The sequence below is a fragment of the Apodemus sylvaticus genome, chromosome 13 (assembly GCF_947179515.1).
Source record: "Apodemus sylvaticus chromosome 13, mApoSyl1.1, whole genome shotgun sequence".
In the NCBI taxonomy this organism is placed as follows: Eukaryota; Metazoa; Chordata; class Mammalia; order Rodentia; family Muridae; genus Apodemus; species Apodemus sylvaticus.
Window position 1 is genome coordinate 67,824,993 of NC_067484.1, and position 24,582 is coordinate 67,849,574.

General features: G+C 54.3%; 1 protein-coding gene across 2 annotated transcripts; it reads left to right on the top strand.

The window, feature by feature from the left end:
* Pcdh1 (protocadherin 1) lies at positions 1–23,349 on the top strand. Of its 2 annotated transcripts, XM_052155729.1 has the most exons (6): positions 1–211; positions 8,606–9,468; positions 12,581–14,776; positions 19,807–20,026; positions 20,955–20,993; positions 22,137–22,228. In XM_052155729.1, the coding sequence occupies exons 2-5, from the start codon at positions 8,632–8,634 to the stop codon at positions 20,978–20,980; spliced, it is 3,279 nt and encodes a 1,092-aa protein (XP_052011689.1). In that variant the 5' UTR covers positions 1–211; positions 8,606–8,631; the 3' UTR covers positions 20,981–20,993; positions 22,137–22,228. The 2 variants fall into 2 exon arrangements, with proteins under 2 accessions (XP_052011689.1, XP_052011688.1); XM_052155728.1 differs by lacking the exon at positions 20,955–20,993 and having other exon boundaries at positions 22,137–23,349.
* The last annotated feature ends 1,233 nt before the right edge of the window (positions 23,350–24,582 follow it).

Sequence of the window (24,582 nt, forward strand, 5' to 3'; positions counted from 1 at the left end):
GCCGCCGCTGCCGCCTCACACACTAGCGGAGCGGGAGCGCGGCGAGGACGCGAAGCCGCCGGGCTGCTGCGCCCACAGCCAGCCGGAGCCGGAGCCGGAGCCGGAGCCTGAACCGCAGCGCCAGCCCCAGCCGTGTAGAGCCGCAGCCCGCGCCGGGGCCGGCGGCGGCTCACGGACAGCGGGGCGGGCGACCGGTGCTGCCCCGAGGCGGGTAAGGATCTGACGGCGGCGGCTCGGGGGCTCAGAGCGGCCATGGCCGGCGGGAGCTGAGGGAGGGGAGCTCGGTGGAGCGAGGAGAACGGGGCCGGTGGATGCCCAGCGTGCCGGGACTGAGGCGGAGGCCGCTGGGACACCGAGTGGGGGGTTGCGGCTGGGGCTCCCTGGCCTCCAAGGTCCGCTGCAAGCGGAGAGGAGGGAGGGGGTGCCGGGTTGGACCCCAGCCCCGGCGTCCGCACCCGGGCGCGCTCCTAGCCGCGGGGATGAGAGCCTCCAGGAGCGCGCGGAATGGAGAAGGTTTCGGGGAAGCGCAAGGCCCTTACAGCTCAGCCGGGGGCTGCGGGAGGACCAGGGACGCTAGGAACATTATCCACGACACACACACTTGTTGGGCGATTTGCTCAGCTCACTCAGGCGCTTCCAGCTCGTCGCGGACACCTGGAAGAGCCACATCCCAGACACATACACGCATACATACATCCGTACATATGTGAGCACAGACATACCTCCCGCACACCAGCGCCCACTGGGGCACAGTCACCAGCTCAGAATCTTGCTTCGGCGCCTGCACTATCAATAGCGGGGACACACAACCCGTGGCCATAGATAGCTCCGACACAATCGGGTGTGATACAGAGCAATGCCAGACACACAAACACAACCTCGTGCCTTCCTCTACTAATATAACTGCCTCGGTTCGCCAGATGAACGCTCAAAACCTAGCTCCCTACACATTACGCTGAAGGAACACACCCTAACATAAATGGTTGCCCACTCCTTGGCCAGGACATAGGTATACAGCACAGGTCTTGCTTGCCCCTCTCTACTGCACCCATACATAGACAACCCAGTGTCTCAACCCGCCTTGATGGCACACACCCTAGCAGAGAGGGACCTACAGCAGCGCCTCACAAACAGAATCCACTGCTTCAAGCATCTTAACACTGGTTGTCACACACATACACACACCTTACACCAACAGTGTCACATTACATTCTGCAGCGCGCGCGCGCGCGCGCACACACACACACACACACACACACACACACATACACACACACACCACTCCACTCTTCCTGGCCAGATTCCCTCGGGAGAAGCCTCTAGGTTCTCCTAGAGAGCACCCAGAGCCTTGTCACCTCGATCGGGACTTTGTTATTGTAAATATCGGCACCGCAGGAGCCCCCGGGCCGGCCAGACCGGCTTCTCGGCGACACCTCCCCCAACTTCCACTCCGAGGCCTGACCGGTTGGGTATTCCGGGAACAAGCTGGACCTGACAGGCCGCGCCATGCCGCCACCCTGGAGATGTGTGGCCCTAGATCCCTTTGCACAATACTAGAGAAGGTGGTTGAGACCTTTTTCGGGCCGTTTAGCTGTTTCCTCCGAGCCACCTGGGTCCCTAGCACACCTAGGTCCCGCACACCTGGGTGTCCCTCTACCTGGGCCCAGTTGCAGGCCAGTCCGGTGCGCCGACAAAGCCCCGGGGCTAGAATGGAGACCGCAGCATGCGCAGAAGAAAAACTGGTAGGCGAATAGGACTCATTCCTTCCTCCGGCCACTCTCTGGTAGTTGAGGCTTCTAGCCTCAGTTTCCCCAACAGTGAGGGTAACTATTGCTTCAGCAGGAAAAACGAGTGACGCTGAGGCCATCGAGGACAGAGTACAGGGCAAGTACCCCATTTCTGCCGCCTTGAGAGGATCGGTTTTATGAGAATGTCCCCGCCCGGCCAGGCTCGCGGCTTTGTGATTCCGGCGCCGGCTTCCTCCCTGCCCCCCTCCCGGCGCCCGCTGCGCTGCTCCCGCCGGCGCCGGCTCGTGGGAGACCTAGGCGGAGGCCGGAGATGCGGGAGAGGAGGGATTCCCCGCGGCGGTCCTGATGGCGAGGGACGCCAGTGGCCGCCTGGCCTAAGAGAGTTCTTAACTATACTGCGCCTCACCTAGTCTCACCTTGGGCTCCAGGCGTCACCCTGGTGGGGGCGGGGATGGCGACCAAAACCGTAGGAGCGGCCGTCGTCCCCCCCCCCCCCAACACTACACACAAACACACACGCGCGCACACACGAGGCGTCCTCTAGGAGGAGGCGCTCGGGCGTGCTTGGGTGTGTGCGGGGAGCACTCACTCACCGAGAAGGTGAGGACTAGGGCTGCTCTTGCTGGTTAAACCCTGGACTTAGAGCTGGTAGGTGCGGCGCTTCTTCTAGCACCTGCTCTCGGTCAGCCTTCAGGAGCTGCCTGGACCTGTACAACCCATAAGGTATTTGTGGCAGCCTTAGAGGTCTAGTGTGTGAGAGCACACAAGCTACTTTCTTGAGTAGGGGTGGGGGTCCTTGAGTAGGTGGTGTTGGAACCTGTAATAACTAGGCTAGGGGCAGAGGATGGGTTTAAGGAGAGAATCTAAGAAACCTCAGAAAGGACGGAAAAACAGGGTAAGGGGGAACAGGGTCGGGGCTCTGGAGCAGCGTCGTCTAGTGTCTCCTCCTCCCATCTCTAGTTCCATATTAGAAGGCACTAGCTAGAAAGGAGCAAGCATCTCGCAGCTCTGGGTGCTTCTGCAGAGAGCTGGGCAAGAGACACTGTGGAATGGGGCCTGCAGGGGCAGGGAGGAGCTTAGAGGGAATCCGGGTTCCGGTTCTGATGTGGGCCGAGAGGTGCCCCTGCCAGGAACAAAGGTAGTTGGTGTTGCAGAGATGGATTGTGTTAAACAATGTATTGAGCAGATACTGTTTCCCAGGGCCTATGGTGGGTGTAGTAGTAGAACACGAACTATCTTTTCTTTCATAGGCTAGCATATTCGTTCATTGATTCATTGAGCCAGAGCACACCTACTATGTGCCAGGTGGTGGGGTAAAATGCTCTATCACAAGGTTGGAAGACGAAAATGTTAATCCGTCTCGCAGTGTATCTGATCTCATTTAGTTCTCCCAAATAACTTCAAGAGGCGGAATTTTTTTTTATCGTATTACCTTTATTTATCTAGTTTATCTATGTGCACACATACATTTGGAGGTCAGGAAATGACTTTCAGGGGTCAGTTTTCTCCTTCCACTTTGTAGGCCTCAGGAATTATAAACTACCATTCATCAGGCTTGGGGACAAGCCCCTTTATCCAGTGAGCTAACTTGCTTGCCCAAGAGGGCAGGATCCCCTCACCCCCACCCCCATTTGATAGTACTGAAATAAGGTCACACCACTGGGAAGTGTCGGGGTGAGGGTTTGAACTCAGCAAGCTGGTTCAAGAATGCAGGTGCCTGGAAGCCTGCAGAGGCTAATAGCAGGTTCTGGAAGACAGGGAAGAGGAACAGTACTGCTCGCGGTGGGAAGCCCCGAGCAGCCCCACCCCATGCCTCTCTGCCTGCTTCCCCTCCCGCCCAGGCGCTCTCAGATGGTCCCTTTGTACTTCGGTGTTCTGAGCCTGGAGCACCAGCGACTGTTGTGTAATGGTGCTGGGGCAGGTGTGGGGGTCAGGGGCTTCAGAGCTGACCTAGTCACTGAACAGTGAGAGCTCACCTCACTGCAGGCAGCAAGAAGTGAACCTTGCTCCCAGAGTGGTGTGGAAATGAAGGCTCCAAGTGAACCCTCACCTGTCCTCACGGCTCACATGTCTCAGATGTTGACATAAGATGGGGGTATCCTTCGACCTTTCAGGACTCCTGTTCTTCTGGCCCTCACTCACGCACACATCTCTCAGGTTGTTTTGTTGCTCCTCCATCCTGATGGGGGATGGGTCAGCACGCCTTTCTCTACTTAGGGCCTATCTTGTCAGGGTCTTGGGCACCCATGTCCCTGGGTGGAGAGGAACCCTTCCCTAGGAAGGCAGCCCAGGCAGATAAGGTACTAATCACTTCAAAGGCCACCGCCTGAGACTAATGACTCCCCACACCAACCGCCCGGGACAAAGTTCAGTAGTGTTGGGGGTAGGGATGTGGAAAGGCCTCTTTACAGCTTCCCCCAGCCCTTCCTGGCAGGCCACGTGACTCCACAGCTGCAAATGGCTGGGAGCTTAGGTTCCCTCCTGGTCAGGACAGGTTGGTAACCCAGGGTTGACTGAGAGGCAATAAATGTAGGGACCGCCGTACTTCAGCTGCGGGCTTCTGTGGAGTCTTTGCAAATCCAGTCTTTACGCTGGGAAGAGATGCTCTTTCGTAGATCCCTCCTTTTCACAGCGTTCTTGACCTAGGGTGTTTAACACAGTTTTGGGTTTGGATGGGGCAAGGTGGGCACTCCTTTAAGCCCGAGACTCAGGAGGCAGAGGCAGATGGATCTCTGAGTTAAGGCCAGCCTGGTCTGCAGATTGAGTTCCAGGACAGCCAGGGCTACACAGAGAAACCTTGTCTTGAAAAACAGAAAGAAAAAAAAAAGATTTAGGGAGGGTGCTATAATAATAATATCAATTTCAAATGACGGGATTCACTAAAATGTTTAGCAGTGCACTCGTAGAGCCTTAATTTGTTGGGGGGGTGGTGGTGGCAGTGATTGTGGTGACTGTGGTGTGATGATATTGAGTGTGCATGGCTTAAGCTCTTTTGCAAACTAGTGTCTCTCAGGGTTGTTTTCCCAGACCTTTGTATTACAATTGCCTAGGGGGTTCTCCAGAGCCCACCTTGCAATCAAAATTCCTAAGGGTAGGGCCAGATAATCCTTATTTTGGAAGAACTCTCCAAGTACTTCAAGGACCTAAACCCTCCCTGAGGCTTGTCCCCATTCTGGGCCACCCTCTCTTTAGACCCCATCCCCAGAGCTCCCTTGGATTGTGCCTTACCCAATGAAAAGCCTTTCTGGACTATAGCTGGCTAGAGGCAAAGGTCTTAAAGGGAAGTAGGCCTGGGAGGACTGAGGGTTTTGTGTCTCAGGTCGTGATTCCAAGACGGGAAGAGAGCCTCAAGTGAGAGACATAATATTTAGCTATCAAAGTAGCCATAAATCAAATCAAATCAAAGTCACCCTGGCTTCGTCAGACCACAGACCCTACAATTTACTGCCTAATTTGCAGGGCGGTGGTGGCGCACGCCTGTAATCCCAGCACTCTGGGAGGCAGAGGCAGGAGGATTTCTGAGTTCAAGGCCAGCCTGGTCTACAGAGTGAGCTCCAGGACAGCCAGGGCTCTACAGAGAAACCCTGTCTCGAAAAAAACACCTCCCCCCAATACCGCCTAATTTTGTGAACATTTTTCTAGAAAAACCCTGCTTGATAATGATAATGTGTAGTTCTCCAAGCTGATGTGACCTCTGAATACAAACTCTTCTTCATCTGGGGGTGGGGGGCATAAATGAGGTAGCTTTTTGGACAGTCCTCTGGAGATAGATTTTGGAGCATCAGGATATTCCTCCTCTTCTAAAAGAGTGTGAGCTGTGGCGGAGAAGAGGTTTGTACACTTATCTGGTGAAGGCCTCACAGGCTCATGGGGGGGGTCGTCTGTATTTGCAGAAGGTGAGGTGCTTGAGTTGTGCAGGGAATCTGTCCATTTGGTGAACATTTGCTGAGTGTCTACTACAGAGTTGAGTCTGAATGGAGATTTTTGCCTTTTATCTCAGTAGATTCCTAGGGAATTGGCAAGCCAGCAAGTGAGTCAGCCGTGACCAAGGCCATCAAGAGCTAAACCCAGGGAACTAAAATAACCCCCACTGCATAAGAATCGTTTACCTCGGGCCTACTGTGTGTCGGTCCAATGCTAGATGACACAGTAAACAATCAGAGGGTAATAATTGTAATCTCAGCTCTCAAGAGGCTCGAGTTTAAGGCCAGCCTAGACTACATGTCCTGAATTCCAGGATGACCTGGGTTACAGCGTGTGAGACCCTGCCTCAAGAAATGCTCTCTCCTCATAGTCCTTTAACAAAGATAAACATTAGCCAATTTTCCAAATAGGCCAGTAACTACAAATGTGCTAAGTGCTTTGAAAGAAAAGACCATTTGTTGAGTGCTTACATTTGTTATAAACGTTTAGCCTACATGAACTCAAATCCACTGGGAAGCACATGGGATCGTCTCCATTTGACACATGAAAAAATTGAGGCTTTGAATTGTTGGCTCCAGGAAGTAGGCAGCTGGAGCTGAAGTCACACACCCAGTTAGGGCTGAAGTCACACCCCAGGTTCTGTCTTACATATGCCAAATGGGTACACAGAGGTAACCCTGCAGACTGGCAGTCACTAGGCTAGAGCCAGTGTCACAGCAGATGGGCCCAGCCTTTAGTGCTGTGCTCCAGTGCCCAGGACACGGCCTAGTACATTTTAAGTAACTCACATGCATCTGTTGAGTGTGTGAATGAGCACCTAGCCTACAGCCAGTTTTCCCCAGCTTCGGCAGTGGATCAGTGAGGGGATGAGTGAGACTGTGAACTCTTGCCCCTTTGGAATGTCTGGCGTCTTCTTCCTGGGGAGACAGAGAACACAAGAACAGGTGCCCAATCCTATAGCTGAACAAACAGGGCCGGGCGGTGTCCAGGGCAGCCCAGTGATTCATTGCCTTAGGATTGGTGTAGACAATAAGTGGCTATGAGTTGGAGGAGGAGAGGTCACTGTGGGTTGGAGAGGCTTGGGAAGGCACTGGAGGCTTGCAGGAGGAGGCAGAACCTGTCTGCAGTGGGAGGGGCATGAACAGTGTCAGGTCTGGATAGAAATGAAAGGGATGGGGAAAACTATTGGAACGTGAGGTCTCCTCCTCCCTATAGAAATGCTGGGCAGAGACTTGGGATTTGAATAGAGGACGGGTTCTCCATGGTTGAGGGGTTGAGAGTTGGGGAGGGGAGTGAAAAGACTGGAACTGAACTGACAGGTCTGATAACATGGACAGGTGGATAGCCTCAGACCAGGGTAATGAGAGGCAGCTATTGTGGTCATGGTAGTGCAACTTGTAGTCTAGAATGTTCACAGCACAGCCCTTCCTGGAAGGCTCTGAGGGTGGCAGAGAGGAGGGTATGAGATGCACTGGACTAGTGAGAGGTGGGGAAGGGATGTGAGGGTTCAGGATGTCTTCAGGCTTTGTCAACCAGGAGACAAAGCCAGGTGTGACAGCACTGTAATCCCAGCGTTCTAAAAGCTGAGTCAGGAGTTCAAGGATAGCCTGGGATACCTAGTGAGACTTTGTCTAAAAAAAGACAAGGTCTGGGAATGTGGCTCAGTGGTAGACCATTGGTCTAGCATGTCCAATGCCCCGTGCTTAATTCTCAGCACTGGGGAAAAAAACAAAATAAACCAGGAAGCAGATGATCATCTGGAGAGCAGAGGGGGTGGACCAGGGAAGGGCTGATGGTGTCATCGAAGCTCTGGCCCAGTTAGACCTGCTGGGTACACTGTTGCTAAGGACAGGCCAGGGCAGCTCCCAATGCCAATTTGAGGGTCAGTCACTCACTCCTAACCCCAATCTTGACTTCAACTCCTTCCACACACCTGCCCATTGGCAGCAGGCAGCAAGGAGTACTGGGAACCGTGTGTGTGTGTGTGTGTGTGTGTGTGTGTGTGTGTGTGTGTTTTGAGGCATATTTGTGGGGAAGTCAGGGAGGACTAACACCTATTCAACTTCAGCATTTTCTTTAAAAATTCTTTTTATTGTGTTTGTTTATTCAGGGGTGGAGTGCTTGTCACAGAAAACATTTGGGGATCGGAGGATAATTTACAAGAGCCAATTCTCTCCTTCCGATGTGGGTCCTAGGAACTGAACACAGGTCTTCAGGCTTGGCAGTGGGTACATTCACCCACTGAGCCATCTCCCCGGCCCTGCCACTAGCCATTTTCTCAAGATATTGGCATTTGGTTGTGGGACTGGGGAACACTGGGTATTGTGGACGCTATTTGTCAAAAACAGAGGATTTGGGATATAATACCTCATACACATGAAAGAGAGGTGAAATTCTCTCCCTCCGCTAACATGAGTGGGAAACATGGGAATGACTGTCAGGGTCCGGGGTGTCGGAGGGGTGAATGCATGCTGCTTTGTACTATAGATGTAGGGCGGAGTGCTGCAGCTGGAGATGTCCCAGGTCTAACCTTCCACTTGGTTTTGCTCCCTATCTTAGTATCAGGGTAATTACCATGGGTGACTAAGGCACGATGCTGGTGAGAAGGAGGCGTTGTGCAAAGCTTAGAGCTGAAAGCGGGTGGGGGGCGGTACCCAGGGAACGTCAGCTGGGTAAGGGCGTGCCATGGGCAGGAGCCGCGGCAGACCTGCCTGTCGCTTTATCAACGTCTCCAGCTGGATCATACACAGCTGCTGCACCCCACTGTGGGTGAGGCTCTGGGCTCTGGAATCACAGTTCTGGGCTAGGATTGACTCCTCGTAGAAGAATGGTGTATCAGTGAGCGAGGGAGAGTCGGGGGTGGCTCTGGCAGCCTTCGGAGTTCTCAGTTTCTCCCTCACAGCTGATGACCTCTATTTTGTGTCTTCTTGTAGTTCTCCTGATTCTGGAGCCTGCCAGGATGGGGCCTCTGAGGCCCAGTCCAGGGCTTGGGGGACAGCGATTGCTGCTGCCCCCCTTACTGCTGGCACTGCTGCTCCTGTTGGCTCCCTCTGCCAGCCATACCACCCAGGTAGTATACAAGGTGCCGGAGGAGCAGCCGCCCAACACCCTCATTGGAAGCCTTGCCGCTGACTACGGTTTGCCAGACGTGGGTCACCTGTATAAACTAGAGGTAGGCGCTCCCTATCTCCGAGTGGATGGCAAGACTGGAGACATTTTCACCACAGAGACCTCCATCGACCGAGAGGGGCTCCGTGAATGCCAGAACCAGATCCCCGGGAATCCCTGTATCCTGGAGTTTGAGGTGTCAATCACGGACCTCGTGCAGAACGGCAGTCCCCGGCTGCTGGAGGGCCAGATAGAGGTGCAAGACATCAATGACAACACGCCGAACTTTGCCTCTCCAGTCATCACCCTCGCCATCCCCGAGAACACCAACATCGGCTCGCTCTTCCCCATCCCACTGGCCACAGACCGTGACGCTGGCCCCAACGGCGTAGCATCCTACGAGCTGCAGGCCGGGCCTGAGGCCCAAGAGCTATTTGGACTGCAGGTGGCGGAGGACCAGGAGGAGAAGCAGCCACAGCTCATTGTCATGGGCAACCTGGACCGTGAACGTTGGGACTCCTATGACCTCACCATCAGGGTGCAGGATGGCGGCAATCCTCCACGTGCCAGCAGTGCCCTGCTTCGTGTCACTGTGCTCGATACAAATGACAACGCTCCCAAGTTCGAGCGGCCTACCTACGAAGCCGAGCTGTCTGAGAATAGTCCCATCGGCCACTCGGTCATTCAGGTGAGAGGCCCACTCCATCTAACCTGTCAGGGCGAGCCGCGTTTAGCGATGGGGTCCTCCAAAAGCCGGTGGAAGGTTCCTTCAGTTGGGAATAATCAAAACAGGATGCTGTGGGGCTTGCCCTTCTCCTTACATCCTTCTCCCTAGCCCCAGCCAAAGCAGACTTTCTCACCGGCTTCTCTCCTCCACCTCAAAATGTGGTAGTTTCTTCCACTGTCAAGCTACTTAGATGACAGTGACAGAACATCTCAAGCGCCTCATGCCTCCCCTGTCAGTCTCAACTTAGGGAAACTTCTGGGAAGTGAAATTGCTCCACGTTCAGGGAGTGCCCTCCCCTTAGCTCAGACTGGATAAAGGAACTAACTCATCTTTCATGCAGTAGATCCTCTCCTGCATAAGAGTATCCATCCTCTTATCCAGGGGCAGGTCCCTTTAGCCAGTGAGATTTTTTGCTCCAGCTGAAGGCACCTCCTTGTGCCCCCGCCCAACAAAGTCCTAAGATTATGTCAGCCAGGAGGCTCCTCGCTTTTGATAAATCTATCTCATAGACTCCTTCCCCAGCCACGGGGTGCCATTGGTATGTGGTGTTTAAGACGGGAAACTCTTTGAAAGTTCCCAGTACCTTTCTTCATGGGAACTGCCCCAGGGGCCGGGCAGCGGCTTGGGGCTGGGGCCTGGGAGGGAGCAGGGAGGCGTCCCTGCAGACAGGTGGGTGTATCTCCCGCTGTCATCTCAGCCCCTGGCCTCCAGCCAGCCCCATCTTCTTTCTCCTTCCCCATGGGCTGAAGCTAGATCTCTGTCCATGAAGTGAGCAAACCAAAGAGACAGCAGCAGGCTTGGACACCGTTACCCAACCTGAGAGACCGACCCTTCGTTCTGGGTCCGGGAGCCAAAGCAAGTGGGTGGCAGTTTTTTATCTTTTCTAGAGGCTGGTGGACGAGAATATAGAACTGGGGCTGAGAAAGAATAGAAAGACAGCCAGTCACTCAGAATGGTGAATAATAGGGGCCAGGCGCTGTTCTGAACGCACTATGTTTTTATATAATTTAATCCTTGTAGTACAAGGTATGCAACCATTATCCCCATTTTATAGACAGGAAGCTGAGCCCTTAAGATTTCTAATCTTGCCTGAGGTCAGAGCCCATCTTAGCTCATGTCCTATAGTCTGTCTCTACATCCTCTCGGTGAGATGATGCCGGTAATACAGAGGCCTTGGAGGTTGGCGTTACTGAAGAGTGGACAGGAAAGAGGCAGAGTTAGAACGAGGCAGGAGTGGGCAGCTAGGAGTCATAGACAGAAACAAAGATGAGCAGGGGGGATGGGGATAGCTAAGAACTGAGGTGACCAGTCTAGAGATAGGGCGGTCGTGGGAGAGCTGTCCATCACCACCACGGTGATGGACACAGTGGGGTGGGGTAGGGGGAAAAGCTAAAGGTTTGCCTTCGAAGGTGTGAAGGGTCAGAGGTGGCACACGCCTTTAATCCCAGCACGTGGGAGGCAGAGGCAGGAGCACCTCTGAGTTTGAGGCCAACCTGGTCTACAGAGTGAGTTCCAGGACAGCCAGGACTACACAGAGAAACCCTGTCTGGGGTGGGGTTGGGGGGGGAGGTTCAAAAGGACACCAGGGTATCTGGGAGTCCTTGTCCAGGAGTCTCTGCTGTGGAAAAGCCTTGACAGGAATGGATGGAGTTCCCTTCCTAAGGAGAAGGACGGAAGTCCAACAGTGGCTTGAGGGGTGGGACTCTAGGTGTAGGGCTCGTCGCTGTGTAATTGGATTTCTTAGAAAGAAACAGATGGCTGGGTAAATGAATGCAGGATTGACAGACAGATCAAAAAGAAAGAGGAATTATTAAAGCCCAGTTGTCATGATCTAGGCAGTATTAGGCATTTCTTTATATCATTCCATTTAACCTTCGTCACAATCTTATGAAATAAGTTCTCTTCTTCCCCATTTTATGTATTTGTAGAGTGAGGCTTGGGTAGATTAAATAACTGGCCCAAAGACACATAATTAATTGGAAAGCAGTAGAGCTGGGATTTGAACTCAAGGCTTTCATTTTGCTCCTTAGAGGCTCTGTCAAGTTATACCCACCCCTCCTTCCTACCCTCTCTCCCTCTGACGCGCGTGCGCGCGCGCACACACACACACACACACACACACACACACACACTTCATTACATTCTGTTTGGCTGTAAATATTTCCAAGCCCTCGCCATTGGTACCTCACGGCCATTCCCACCTGGCTTCTGTTGCCCCATTACCACCCATGTTTGTATAGACTCCATCCCAGTGCAGGGCGGCATTGGTGTGGGAGGGTGTGCCCACTGCAAAGGGACAGGCAGTTCATTGTTTGGTGCTGGAAGCCCAGCCCGCTGCCAGCAGACTCTGTGGCCTGCACCAACCCCTCCCTTCTGGCCTCAGGCTCAGGCCAGATTCCTCCACTGGTGCCTTGCCAGCAGCAGACAACAGTTACGGAGCTGCAGAAACAGGTTTCCCCAGTTTGACAGCAGTGGCTGGGTTGGGCCTGCCAGGCTCTTTCTGACCCGTATCTCTACCTGGCTGCTTTCAATAGAAATCCCCTCACCTGGGGCCTCTAGCCGGGCCTGGGGGTCTCCACTGATGCACTCGCGCACGCGTGAACAAACACACCTTCTCGAACTCAAATAAAATCACGGCTTACAGTCACCTGCTTGTGTGCATGTATGTCACATGCCTGCACACAAGGTATGCACATAAGTGCACGCATGCCCACTATCTACTGCTCAAACCCTTTCTCATCCTTTCGGAAGGCTGGGGGAGGGACGGTTCATTTGTCTGAAATGCTCTTTAGCTCCTCATCTCTCTGCTTAAGGTGGACTGGTTCAAATGAACAGTAGAGTATATAATGCTACCCAGTCCTGGTGATGCAGCATTACTAAGAAGGATTTGCAAGCTGCATCTGGGCTCTTTAGGAAAATAGGTTAGCGGTGTCTAGTGCCAGGCCTAGGGGAAAGACTGTACCGTGTGCCGCTTTTGGAAAGGGTGCTAAGTTAACATCATTGATGTGCTTGTGGGAAAGGACATTAGCAGCACTCGCATCTTGGCTTGCTAACCTGTCCCTGTTTCCTGTAGGTGAAAGCTAATGACTCGGACCAAGGTGCCAATGCGGAGATCGACTACACCTTCCACCAGGCACCTGAGGTCGTCAGGCGCCTTTTGCGGCTAGACAGAAACACTGGACTTATCACCGTCCAGGGTCCCGTGGACCGTGAGGATCTAAGCACTCTGCGCTTCTCAGTGCTCGCCAGGGACCGCGGTGCCAACCCCAAGAGTGCCCGTGCCCAGGTAGTTGTGACTGTGAAAGACATGAACGACAATGCCCCAACCATTGAGATCCGAGGCATAGGGTTAGTGACTCATCAAGACGGGATGGCTAACATATCAGAGGACGTGGCAGAGGAGACCGCTGTGGCTTTGGTGCAGGTATCTGATCGAGACGAGGGAGAGAATGCAGCCGTCACCTGTGTAGTCGCAGGTGATGTGCCCTTCCAGCTGCGCCAGGCCAGCGAGACAGGCAGCGACAGCAAGAAAAAGTATTTTCTGCAGACCACCACCCCTCTTGACTATGAGAAAGTCAAAGACTACACCATCGAGATCGTGGCCGTGGACTCCGGAAACCCTCCACTCTCTAGCACCAATTCCCTCAAGGTACAGGTGGTAGACGTCAACGACAACGCCCCCGTCTTCACCCAGAGCATCACTGAAGTTGCCTTCCCAGAAAACAACAAGCCTGGTGAAGTGGTGGCTGAGGTCACCGCCAGTGATGCTGACTCTGGCTCTAACGCAGAGCTGGTGTACTCTCTGGAACCTGAGCCAGCGGCCCAAGGGCTCTTCACTATCTCTCCCGAGAATGGAGAGATCCGGGTGAAGACATCACTGGATCGGGAACAGAGAGACAGCTATGAGCTGAAGGTGGTTGCGGCTGACAGGGGCAGTCCCAGCCTTCAGGGCACAGCCACGGTTCTTGTCAATGTGCTTGACTGTAATGACAATGACCCCAAATTCATGCTGAGTGGCTACAACTTCTCAGTGATGGAGAACATGCCAGCGCTGAGTCCAGTGGGTATGGTGACTGTCATTGACGGAGACAAGGGGGAGAATGCCCGGGTGCAGCTCTCGGTAGAGCAGGACAATGGTGACTTTGTTATCCAGAACGGCACAGGCACCATCTTATCCAGTTTGAGCTTCGATCGGGAGCAGCAGAGTACCTACACCTTCCAGCTGAAGGCCGTAGATGGTGGTGTCCCGCCTCGCTCTGCATACGTCGGCGTCACCATCAATGTGCTGGATGAGAATGACAATGCCCCCTTTATCACCGCCCCCTCCAACACATCTCACCGACTGCTGACCCCGCAGACACGGCTTGGTGAGACAGTCAGTCAGGTGACAGCAGAGGACATTGACTCTGGCATCAATGCTGAGCTGACCTATAGCATCGCCGGCGGCAACCCTTACGGGCTCTTCCAGATCGGATCACACTCGGGCGCCATCACGCTGGAGAAGGAAATTGAACGGCGCCACCACGGGTTACACCGCCTCGTGGTGAAGGTCAGCGACCGCGGCAAACCCCCTCGCTACGGCACAGCCTTGGTCCACCTTTACGTCAATGAGACCTTAGCCAACCGCACGTTGCTAGAGACCCTCCTTGTTCACAGCCTGGACACGCCCCTGGATATTGACATTGCTGGGGATCCGGAATATGAGCGTTCCAAGCAGCGTGGCAACATTCTCTTTGGGGTTGTGGCCGGGGTGGTGGCCGTCGCCTTGCTCATCGCCCTGGCAGTGCTCGTGCGGTACTGCCGGCAGCGAGAGGCCAAGAGCGGCTACCAGGCTGGAAAGAAAGAGACTAAGGACCTGTACGCCCCCAAGCCCAGCAGCAAAGCTGCTAAGGGAAGCAAGAACAAGGGGAAGAAAAACAAGTCGCCGAAACCTGTGAAGCCAGTGGAGGATGAAGATGACACTGGGTTGCAGAAGTCCCTCAAGTTCAACCTAATGAGCGATGCCCCCGGGGACAGTCCCCGAATCCACCTACCCCTCAACTACCCACCAGGCAGCCCCGACTTGGGCCGCCATTACCGCTCCAACTCCCCACTGCCTTCTATCCAGCTGCAACCCCAGTCACCCTCGGCCTCCAAGAAGCACCAGGTGGTGCAGGACCTGCCGCCTGCAAACACATTTGTGGGCACTGGGGACACCACGTCCACGGGCTCCGAGCAGTACTCCGACTACAGCTATCGCACCAACCCTCCCAAATACCCCAGCAAGCAGGTAGGCCAGCCCTTTCGGCTTAGCACGCCCCAGCCCCCACCCCACCCCTACCATGGGGCCATCTGGACCGAGGTGTGGGAGTGAGAGAGCAGGTGTGTCGTGCCTGCCGTGATCGACTAGATCTTGTGGGAGCATTCTGAGCTAACTGTGGGAGGTGGGAACACTGATCTCGGGGTACTGCGGCCTCATCTAAGGACCCTGCTGCCTTGCCCAGATACATGAGGGTTAGGCTGAGTGGGAACTGGTAGGGGGCTTCCTCATGTCTTCCCTGCCCCTCCCCACGAGGGAGAAGTCTGTGACTTGTCAGATCCCAGTATGCTGAACTAGCTACTGGGTCTTTGAGGTGGAGCTGATGGCAGGTTTATAGGTTTGGAGACAGAAGGGCACAGGCGGATTGGGAGAAGACCACTCCAAACCTGGGTCTCTATTGGAGATCAGCTATATAGGTGCTTCTTTGGAGGGGACACGGAAGACCTAGAATCTGGGTGGGGACTCTGCTGGGGAGGGGGGAACCTCCCCACTTGTGCCTTCTATATGTACTGTGTATTAACCTCTTCCTCCCCCCAGGCCCCCGGGGGCTGGCCCCACACCCCCCACCCCAGCCCTCCTATTCACGTGGCCCTACAATAAAGTTCTCTATTTTTGGAGTTTTGGTTTCTTATTTTCTTGGAACTGAGAGAAGCAGCGAGAGAGACTGGAAGTAGCTTTGATCCCCAATCCTGCCTTGATTTCACCATGTCTACCCTTTATCCCTCCCCGTTCCCTAAGCCTGCCTATTTTATTTGAGCCCTATCTTAGCATATCGTCTCCTGCCTACCCCAACACCCATTTCCATGTCTAGAAGTTCCAAACTTTCAGGTGGAGGAGTACACAGCATGCTCCCTCAGCCCATTTATGAGAGGCTGTCTCCCTGGGCCAAGACAGCTTTTTTTCCCATCTGCCTACATGGAGTAGCTTCTGAGAGACACCAGAGCACCTGTGTGGGGTGGCTGTCTGCCTTCCTGCCCCAGGTGAAGCCTGAGAACCTTTTCATTACACCATCCACCTTCCCTCAGGGCAAGATCTTCCCGCAAGTCCTTTCCCAGCCTCCTTATCACACCAACAACTCAGCAATTAGCTGGCCCTGCCCTGTGTCTCGCCTTGATCACCAGCCTAGGCCTGGAAAGGGAGGACTCTGGGAGAGGCAGGTGCTTCTCCAACACTGCAGAGACCCACTTTGTACCCTTGAGTGAGCCATTGTCATAGGATGAGGTGTCCCAGCTCTGCCCCCTGTCCAAAGCCACCTCCCTTCCTTTACCTCCTTATCCTAGCCAGGACTGCCAGCTAGCTCTCTCTCTCCCTTCGTCTCTCACTTCTTGCTCTCCTGGGTCTTCCCTGTCTCTGGTTGTGCCTGAGGGAAGTTAAGTTATGGGTGAGGGGGCCTTCAGCCCTGGGGGAAGTCTCTGAGGCCAGAGGCAACTTATCTCCATGGTGACCAAAGAGGCTTGAGACACTCCCAGGAGGACCAAGGTGCCAGCTTCCTTTTTTGGTTCCTTCTATAAACTCCCCAAAGCCCTGGGGTACCCCCAGGGTGAAAAAACAATCTGAAGAGTTTGGAGGAGCAGGGTGTGGGGAGGTCATATCCAGTTATGACTTTTCTCCTGAGAAGTCAGTCTCTGTCAGGTGAGCGCCAGAAACTCCCAACCTAGTGCCCTTTCTCTTCCATTTCTGCCTGGCAACCATTGCTTCTTGCTTTCCTTCTGGTTTGCTGATCCCTTTATTCCTTCAAGGTCTGAAAGTTTGTCCCTCCTGGGCGCGAACTCAACCCATCCATGGGACCATACCGAATACCTCCTCCTCCCCCCAGCATTTGAGTATTACCAACCCACACTACCTGTTGTCATCATCAGAGCACACAGACCAAGTTTTTACTGCAGGCTCTGCATGGTACTCGGCTCTGCTGGAAAAACGGTTGCTAGGTGAAAGGAATCTTAAGTGCCAAGTGAGAAGGGCCATAGGATGTTTTTTTTCCCTATGTGTACCGCAAAACTATTTTACCTTTCTTTCTTTCTTTCTTTCTTTCTTTCTTTCTTTCTTTCTTTCTTTCTTTCTTTCTTTCTTTCTTTCTTTCTTTCTTTCTTTCTTTTTGAGACAGTGGCCTTCCTAAGTGCTAGAATTAATTCATGTGCCACCCCATTCGATCCTGTAGAATTTGTATTACTGCTATTCTTTCCCATTTCAGGAAGCCTTGATAGGTGCAAAGTACCATATGTGAATTCACTCAGCGCTCATAACTTTGTGACATGGGCCAGTTTATTATAGTTATTCCACATAAGTGAAAACCAGCCATTGATGGAGTCAGAACTTAAGCACATAGCATCAGGGAATCTGATTTCCAGAGTCTGCCATCATCTACTATACAATTAAAAGATGATTTCATGATTAAGTTAGCAAGAGACTAGCTATCACATTAGCCTATAAAAGGTTCTACAAAACCCTGTGACAAAGGCTCAACTTGTTAAACTTGTATGACTGAGTTTCCCACCTTTGTTTGACTTCAATGCCTCCTCCTGTTTTTTTTAGGATATAATATGGGGAAATAAGAATGGGCTTCTGGGAGAATAGGAACCCAGAGCCAGCTTGTCAGTGATGGGTAGGATTTGGACAGAAAGTCTCCTTGCCTAGGGTTACTGTGTGAGCAGCTCTTGAAGCAGGGATGAGTATGACCAGGTTGTAAGTAAAAAGGTGAAAGGGAACCATTCTGGTTGGAGTGGGGGGTGTATAGGAGAGAGTATAGTGAGCTTGGACACCTTGCTAAATGTCACTCAAGAAGAGACATCCCTTACACCTGTTTCCCAGAGGAACTGGTTTAGAAAGAGCATTCGCCCTGGATAGCCTTAGCTCAATTTTCATTTGTCCTGGGGGGTCGGGGTGGGGGGGGGGTAAGCAGTGGAGCACTACAGATGACAGTGAGGATGACGGGTGGATGAGTTTGGCTGAGTTTAAGGAGAAAGGGCCAGTATTAGCCAAGATCCTAATTGCTAGGGAGTGGGGTTGGGGATGAGGAAGAAACTCCCAGGATTCCCAGGTGGGTATCAGCTTTCAGAGTCTGGGTGACGGGTGACGGGATAGTAATGAGCTCACTGCCTGTGTGAAAGACAATCGATGAAAAATAATTTCGTTTCAGACATGTTGGATCGGGAGGGTCTGTAGAGGTAGGTAGCCCATGAGATGCTTAGCAAGGTTTTGGGACTGGAGATTGAGTGATTTGGGACCTACCTGGTCGTTTAAGATTTGGTGGAATTGCCTGAGCAGTTAAGGTTGAGAATAACCAGCCAGCTTTTCACTGGAAAAACAAAAACAAAACAAAATAAACAAACAAACAAAACCCTGGGAAAAGCTCAAGGGATTTGCCCACATGCAGGACCGAAGGATTTGGTTACCAGGTTCTTCAGAGAGGGGCCTGTTCTGTGCCTTTGAGGACCATCCTCAAACCTGTTTATCCTAATACCTGGTGGACCTTGCTCCTGTATAACCTGCTAGCCCCAAAGGTGCAGGTCAGTTTTAGAGACCTTGTTTCTTACCCAGACCTTGCATCATTTGGGATTGAATGGGTTCTTGAAAATGTTGAAGTAGCAGTGGGCTGCCTTCCTATTACTGCAAAGCTCCTTGTCCTGATAGCCCAACCCCGACCCCAAACCCCAGACATTAATAGGGGGTTGCAGAAGGCCTGGGGAGTGAGGGTGTGGGCTTACAAACTTGAGATCATCTCTTTTGAATATTTCCTTGACCTCTTTTGAAAGGGCCACAGAGCTGAGACAAGGCACTTCTGTCCTGGAGAATCAGTCTGTTGACTCATCCACAGGACCTGGGCCTTGCTGCTCCTCTGGCCTCTAGGGGCCCAACCTGTGCCCTCCCCAACTCTTAATTTCTGGTTGGCAGGAAAACCAGTGGAAGTCCCAGGTGGGTGGCTTGATGGCTATGCCAAGTGCCAGGCTGAGGTTGCCAGGTTCCTGGTCTGATCATTAACCCGTGGCAGGCAGACAGGACTTCCTGGCAGGAAACGGCCTGCCACCATTCCGTTCTCCCCATGCCAGCAGCCAGTCTACACTTGTCTGGTTCCACCGAGCAGGAGGTCCCCCCTAGGTCTTTTCATTTCCTAGAGGGGTCTCCATGAAGAAGAGCCTTCCCAATCCTTGACGGGTGTCAGTCCCGTCTAAAGCCCCTTTCCTGGCATGGAGTGCGGAGAGGTTCTGATTATGTTCTCTGACACACAGGTCTGACTTCCTAACAGGTTCCTTCTCCTCTCTCCATCTGCTCCCACACCGGGGCCTCTACGAAGGGACTTGTAGGGGGGCTGAGGGCTCAGTAGGATGGGGCTCTGTGAGGCCTCAGCACGACAGACTTGGTCTGAGGAGCAAGATGCAAGAGGTTGGGACCTTTTGGATGGAGGCAATGGCAAATTTTCAGAGCAGTGAGCCAGGTGAGGAACTCAAGCCTAGAAGGTACACTGAGACTCTTCTGTGCAGAGGAGCTCGTTGGGAACAAGGAGGAATCCTCTGCTTGTTTCAGGAAGCTATTGGAGAAGCTTGAGGCCTGTGCTGGTGTTTAGAGGCCAGGCCTGCATTTGGAGTTGCCTGAGACTATGCTGTTCTGCTCTTGGGTTCTACTGTTTACTGGTGCTTCTGGAAAGGCAAGGGAGGCCAGGCCTGTATCGGGAAGCTGGCCTAGGGCCAGAAGGGCTGTGCTGAAAGGCTGTTGTGCTGGGTTAGGGTTGGCATGGCAGTCTGAGGACTGTGATAACAGTGGGACTTATGCTGTTTTGGGACTTTCAGTGTGTGGACTTGGCTGAACTGGGAGCTAGCCTCAAGTTACGAGGCATCTCTGCTAGAGGTTGTGCTTTCTGGGGCCTGTGCTTTACTAAGGGGCTGGGCTTCTTCCTGGCTGCTGCCAATGCCTGGGAGGGTCTTGTTGGGCTGGGGGGACCGGTGTGGTGCTGGGCCCCATGGAGGAGGCTAGCCAGCCAAGAGTAACACTCTCTCTCCCGACAGTTACCTCACCGCCGTGTCACCTTCTCGGCCACCAGTCAGGCCCAGGAGCTGCAGGACCCATCACAGCACAGTTATTACGACAGTGGCCTGGAAGAGTCTGAAACGCCATCTAGCAAGTCATCCTCGGGCCCCCGACTTGGTCCCCTGGCCCTCCCCGAGGACCACTATGAACGCACCACCCCTGACGGCAGCATAGGTGAAATGGAGCACCCCGAGAACGGTGAGCGTCAGCAGGCTGCGGCACCCCAGGAATGAGTCAGAGCCAAGAGGGGTGATGATACCTTAAAATGATCCTCCATGATGTCTTGAGCTCTGTCTACATGCACTGTAGCAAGCACTTTACGACATATGTCATTTACTCAACACCTGAGAACTTTGTGATACTCATGTCTAGGCAACGGACTCGGGAGGCGGGGATGGTTTCTGCAACTTGGCCAGAGTTACACATCTGGAAAGTGACAGACCTGAAAGGGATTTATTTATATCTAAGTCTGACTCTGGGACCTTTGGTTCAGCATCAAGCCTTACATTGCCTTCCTGGGCATAGGGATGCTGGGAATGGTGACCAGGGGGCTCAGATAATGTCAAGGAAGCTGGGAGAGGGGTGGTGGACCCCAAATGAGTGAGAGGATTTGAGATGAGAGCATGATGTTCTCATGATAGCACCCGGATGCTCTGAGGAACTCAGAGACGAATAAGCTCCCCCTCCCCCAGAAGAGTGGGAGAAGGCTTAGTTAAGGAAGGGTGGGGGGTGTCTGGGAGGGTGGGCCTTTCTAGGGGTGCTTTGAAGGGAGGAGTTGAAGGAGAGGTGAGTGTGTGAACGGATGGTGAGCTCTATTGTGAGAATGGGCTGGTGCTGCGTGTGTGTGTGTGTGTGTGTGTGTGTGTGTGTGTGGTGGCAACCTGTGGAGGGGACTCTAAATAAGCCAGTCCTTGGGATAGAAAGACTGACTTAGAGCTGTCCTCGGGTCTCAGACCTCTCTCAGTCCAAAGTCCCCCTCCTTCCAAAAGATGAGAAGTCCCAGACTTCGCCCTGAGTCGTAGGCCCCAGCTAACCTCCCAGGCCCTGCCCAGGGCACCCTCTGCCCCCTCTCCTGCCACTCCATGCGTGACCTCATACCAGTCTCGTCCTTTTTGTGCCCGCGCAGAGCCGGCTGGCCGGAGCAGGCCCTGAGGCAGAGTGCCAGGTAGGTGGGAGCTGCTCTGGGGTCTGGGGTCTATGGGACTCGCCCCAGCACCCAGCCCCGCCCACCCAGCGCTCTGTACCATACGGGGTCGCCCAAGCCCGAACTACAGAGCTTTGGCACTTTGAGGGTTAACAACAAGACTCTTCCCCTCCTCACCTTACACTGGCAGGAGGCCAAGCTAGGGTGGGTGTTGCCAGGGGAGCCCCTGCCCCAGGCAGAGCTTCTCAGCCATGTCCCTGAGGGGGGTCACCGCCTAGTGCTGTCCCTGAGTGAGGGCGGCACAGGGGCAGCTGTAACAGGAAGTGCTCATGGCCCAGCCTGTTCCCATGGAAACTCTCGCTGCCCAGCAACCACACTGGCTACTGCTGATGTCAGGCGGCCAACTCCTGTTCCCGTGGGTGTTCTGGGCAGGGAGCTGGGGGCAAGGCCAGGGTGGTGGCTGGTGAGGGGCTGGTGTGAGGTGGGCAGGGGCTGCATGAGTATGTTGTTGTGTGCTTGTGTATGTGTGTGTGTGCTTAAGTGTGAACAGTCCACATAGATGCTCCTCTCCTCCCCTTCTCCCCTTGGCTTTAAAGGAAAACATTGCTCTGCTAGGGTGGGGTGGGGTTCTGAGGAAACTGGTAGCATGTAAGGCTTGAGGGGACTTGGAAGGTATGTGCAGTCTTTGTTTGGGGACAGAGGTGTCTGATGGAGTAGATTTGTATAACCATGACTCTGTATGTGTGTGTGTGTTGGGGGAGGACTCTAAATTACAATGGGGTTTCCTCAACCCTATCTGAAGGTGGAATTCCATGATTGGACCTGTCTGCAGACAGGTGAGGGTTTGTAGATGCGCTGTTTGTGTACCTTTCTGAAGGCAGATTCTGTGTGTGTGTGAGAGAGAGAGGAGTGCTGAGAGAGGTCAAGCTGAAAGCACTTCACCTACTTATGGGGTTGGGGGGGGGGGTCGGGCAGTGGGAATAGTGACAGCGGGCCACAGGTGGGTAAGGAAGGCTGTGCTTGCCTGAGCAGTGTGTGCTTTTGAGCTCGGTGGGAGAGGAACCGCACCTCCGTTCAGAAGCAGAATGTGTATGCTAAGAAGAGGCCATGGAGCAGAGCTTTTTGAAGTTGCCATCCCTAATGGCTTTTCTGGCTCTTCTGCAGACCTCCGCCCTTTGCCCGACGTCGCCATGACGGGCACATGTACCCGGGAGTGCAGTGAGTTTGGTCACTCTGACACATGCTGGATGCCTGGCCAGTCGTCTCCCAGCCGCCGGACCAAGAGCAGCGCCCTCAAACTCTCCACCTTCGTGCCTTACCAGGACCGAGGAGGGCAGGAGCCTGCGGGCGCCGGAAGCCCCAGCCCCCCGGAAGACCGGAACACCAAAACGGCCCCCGTGCGCCTCCTGCCCTCCTACAGTGCCTTCTCCCACAGTAGCCATGACTCCTGCAAGGACTCGGCCACCTTGGAGGAAATCCCCTTGACCCAGACCTCGGACTTCCCACCCACAGCCACACCGGCACCTGCCCAGACCGCCGCCAAGCGTGAGATCTACCTGTGAGCCCCCTTCTGGCCGGCGGCCACCCCTCCCCCAGTCGCCGGCCAGCTCCCAACTGGGTCTATTCCAGGGCCCCACTCCTTCCCTCCAGCGTGGACTCTGTGGCCAGGGCCCGATGTGCGGGAGTACTGGCTTCAAGACCACGTTGGCCCTTGCCCCCATGCAGGGTCCAAGTCCTTCCCCCCATTCCTACCCCTTAGCTCCAAGGAGCCCCTTCTTCCCCCTCTATGGGGCTCTACCCAGCGGATGCCCTTGAGGGCTCCTCTGCAGTGACTGGGCTCCCTTCCATCTACTTCTAGGGAGCACCCCCTACTTTGGGCAGATGGTGGAGTCAAGAGTGGGCAGCACACTTTAACTCATTGTGTCCTGCATGGCTGACCAGGGCAGTGCAGCCTTGCAGCTGGGTCAACTTCACTCCCTGGGAACGCTCAAAGGAAACTTTCCACCACCAGGGGCTCTCTGAAGGGCTGTTGTTACCAAAGGTGGGGTGGGGATTGGGGTGAGAGTGCTGTGAAGGCCTCTTCCAGTACTGCTCCTGGGCTGGCCCACCTGGCAGGCACAGCCTCATTCATGCCTGATCCCATCTGGGCACCCCCTTCCCTGCTGGTCTTGCGGTGTCTGTATATAAGGACCTTGGAATGATGTCCCCCATTTCTGCCTGATTTGCAACTTTTCTTGTTGATGTTGTGTTGTCTTGGGGGGGCCCCTCTGAGGGGGGAACCTGCCCTGTGCCCCTCCTCCCTGCCGCAGTGCCCCCCCCAGGCCTCTATTGTTCCATGTTGTAAATACCCCTGGGGCCGTGGTGGGATGGGGGTGCAGGCCAAGGAAACAATGGGTGGGTGGGGGTGGGGGCAGGGGTAACATTCGCCTATCAGCAGAGCTGGGCTTTTATTTAATTTTTTTTTTTAAGAAAAAAAATATAAATCTCTATTTTTTTGGAACTGTTGCGCTGTGCCCTGGGGGGAGGGGGGATCCCCCGCTCAGACTGGCCTCCCACACCGATGAGCATCACAAAGGGGTCCTGAGGCTGTGGGGGGGGCAGCTGGACAGGGATGGGATGACTGTGCCTCTGGCCTGGTTGGGTGAGTTGGAAGCAGGAAAGGTTGCTCAGGGGGTGGCTGGTTGCTGCCTCCTGTACACAGGCAGGACCTTGCCTCCTGTATGGGGGGACCTTGCCTCCTCCCTGCCCTCCAACCCCCAGCCCCTGCCATGACTGACCCGTCAGCCTGTAAAACCACCATTGCCTTGATCTCAGGGGGTGGGAAGGGCTGCCTCAGCGCACCCTGGGCTTCAGGCCCCTTCTTCCAGTTGGGCTTCCCTTCACCAGGGTCAGGGGTCCCATGGGGAGGGGATGGGGAGGGGAGGGGGCAGAGAAGCCCAGTCAGCCATGATGAGGTGGGGGTTTTCTTCACCTCTGGGGGCCAAGGTGTGAGGGGTATCCTGCAGAGCCACCCCCCATCTCCCACTGTGGCCATCTCATAGCCTCAGCCTCTCTTCCTTCCAGAAGCCCCCACCGCCTTGGCCCCTACCTCTCCAGCTCCCCAAGGGCCCAGGCTGGGAGGCTGGAGACTCAGGGTATGGCTCCCACTTGACTTAGTCTAAGCTTGGGGAGGGGTGGCCCATTGTGGAAGGGGCGGACAGGCTGCTGGGTTGTCTGGTGCCTTTGGGAGCTGTGCTGCTGGAGTCTTGACTCCTGTAACCCCAGAGACCCCACTCTCACCCCCAGAAAAGCCAGGGGCTATAGAATCACCCTATTCTCTGCCTCCTTACCCCCCCCACTTGTGTTTGGGGTAACAGTGCTGAGAAGGAGTGCACTGGTAGGGTGGTGGCCCTGGTATATCTACAGCCCTTTTATGGAGGGCAGTGGGTAGGGTGGCTAAGGTGACAACAGCCAGGTCTAGGGGGTGGCCAAAGGCTCCCATCCCTGGGGGCGGCTCAGAAAGTGGGCCAGGGGCATGTTAAACACAAAGCCCCTTTCCCCTGCACAATGGGGCAGGTGCAATAGTGGCAGAGCTGGTCATATGAGGTGCCCAGCTAGTGGGGCAGTGGCC

Excerpts from the sequence above, each read along its gene's own strand:
- Pcdh1 (XM_052155728.1), top strand. The coding sequence starts at position 8,632 with ATGGGGCCTCTGAGGCCCAGTCCAGGGCTTGGGGGACAGCGATTGCTG. Across the intron at positions 14,777-19,806 it reads CCAAATACCCCAGCAAGCAG|TTACCTCACCGCCGTGTCAC; the intron begins GTAGGCCAGCCC and ends CTCTCCCGACAG. Across the intron at positions 20,027-22,136 it reads AATGGAGCACCCCGAGAACG|ACCTCCGCCCTTTGCCCGAC; the intron begins GTGAGCGTCAGC and ends GCTCTTCTGCAG.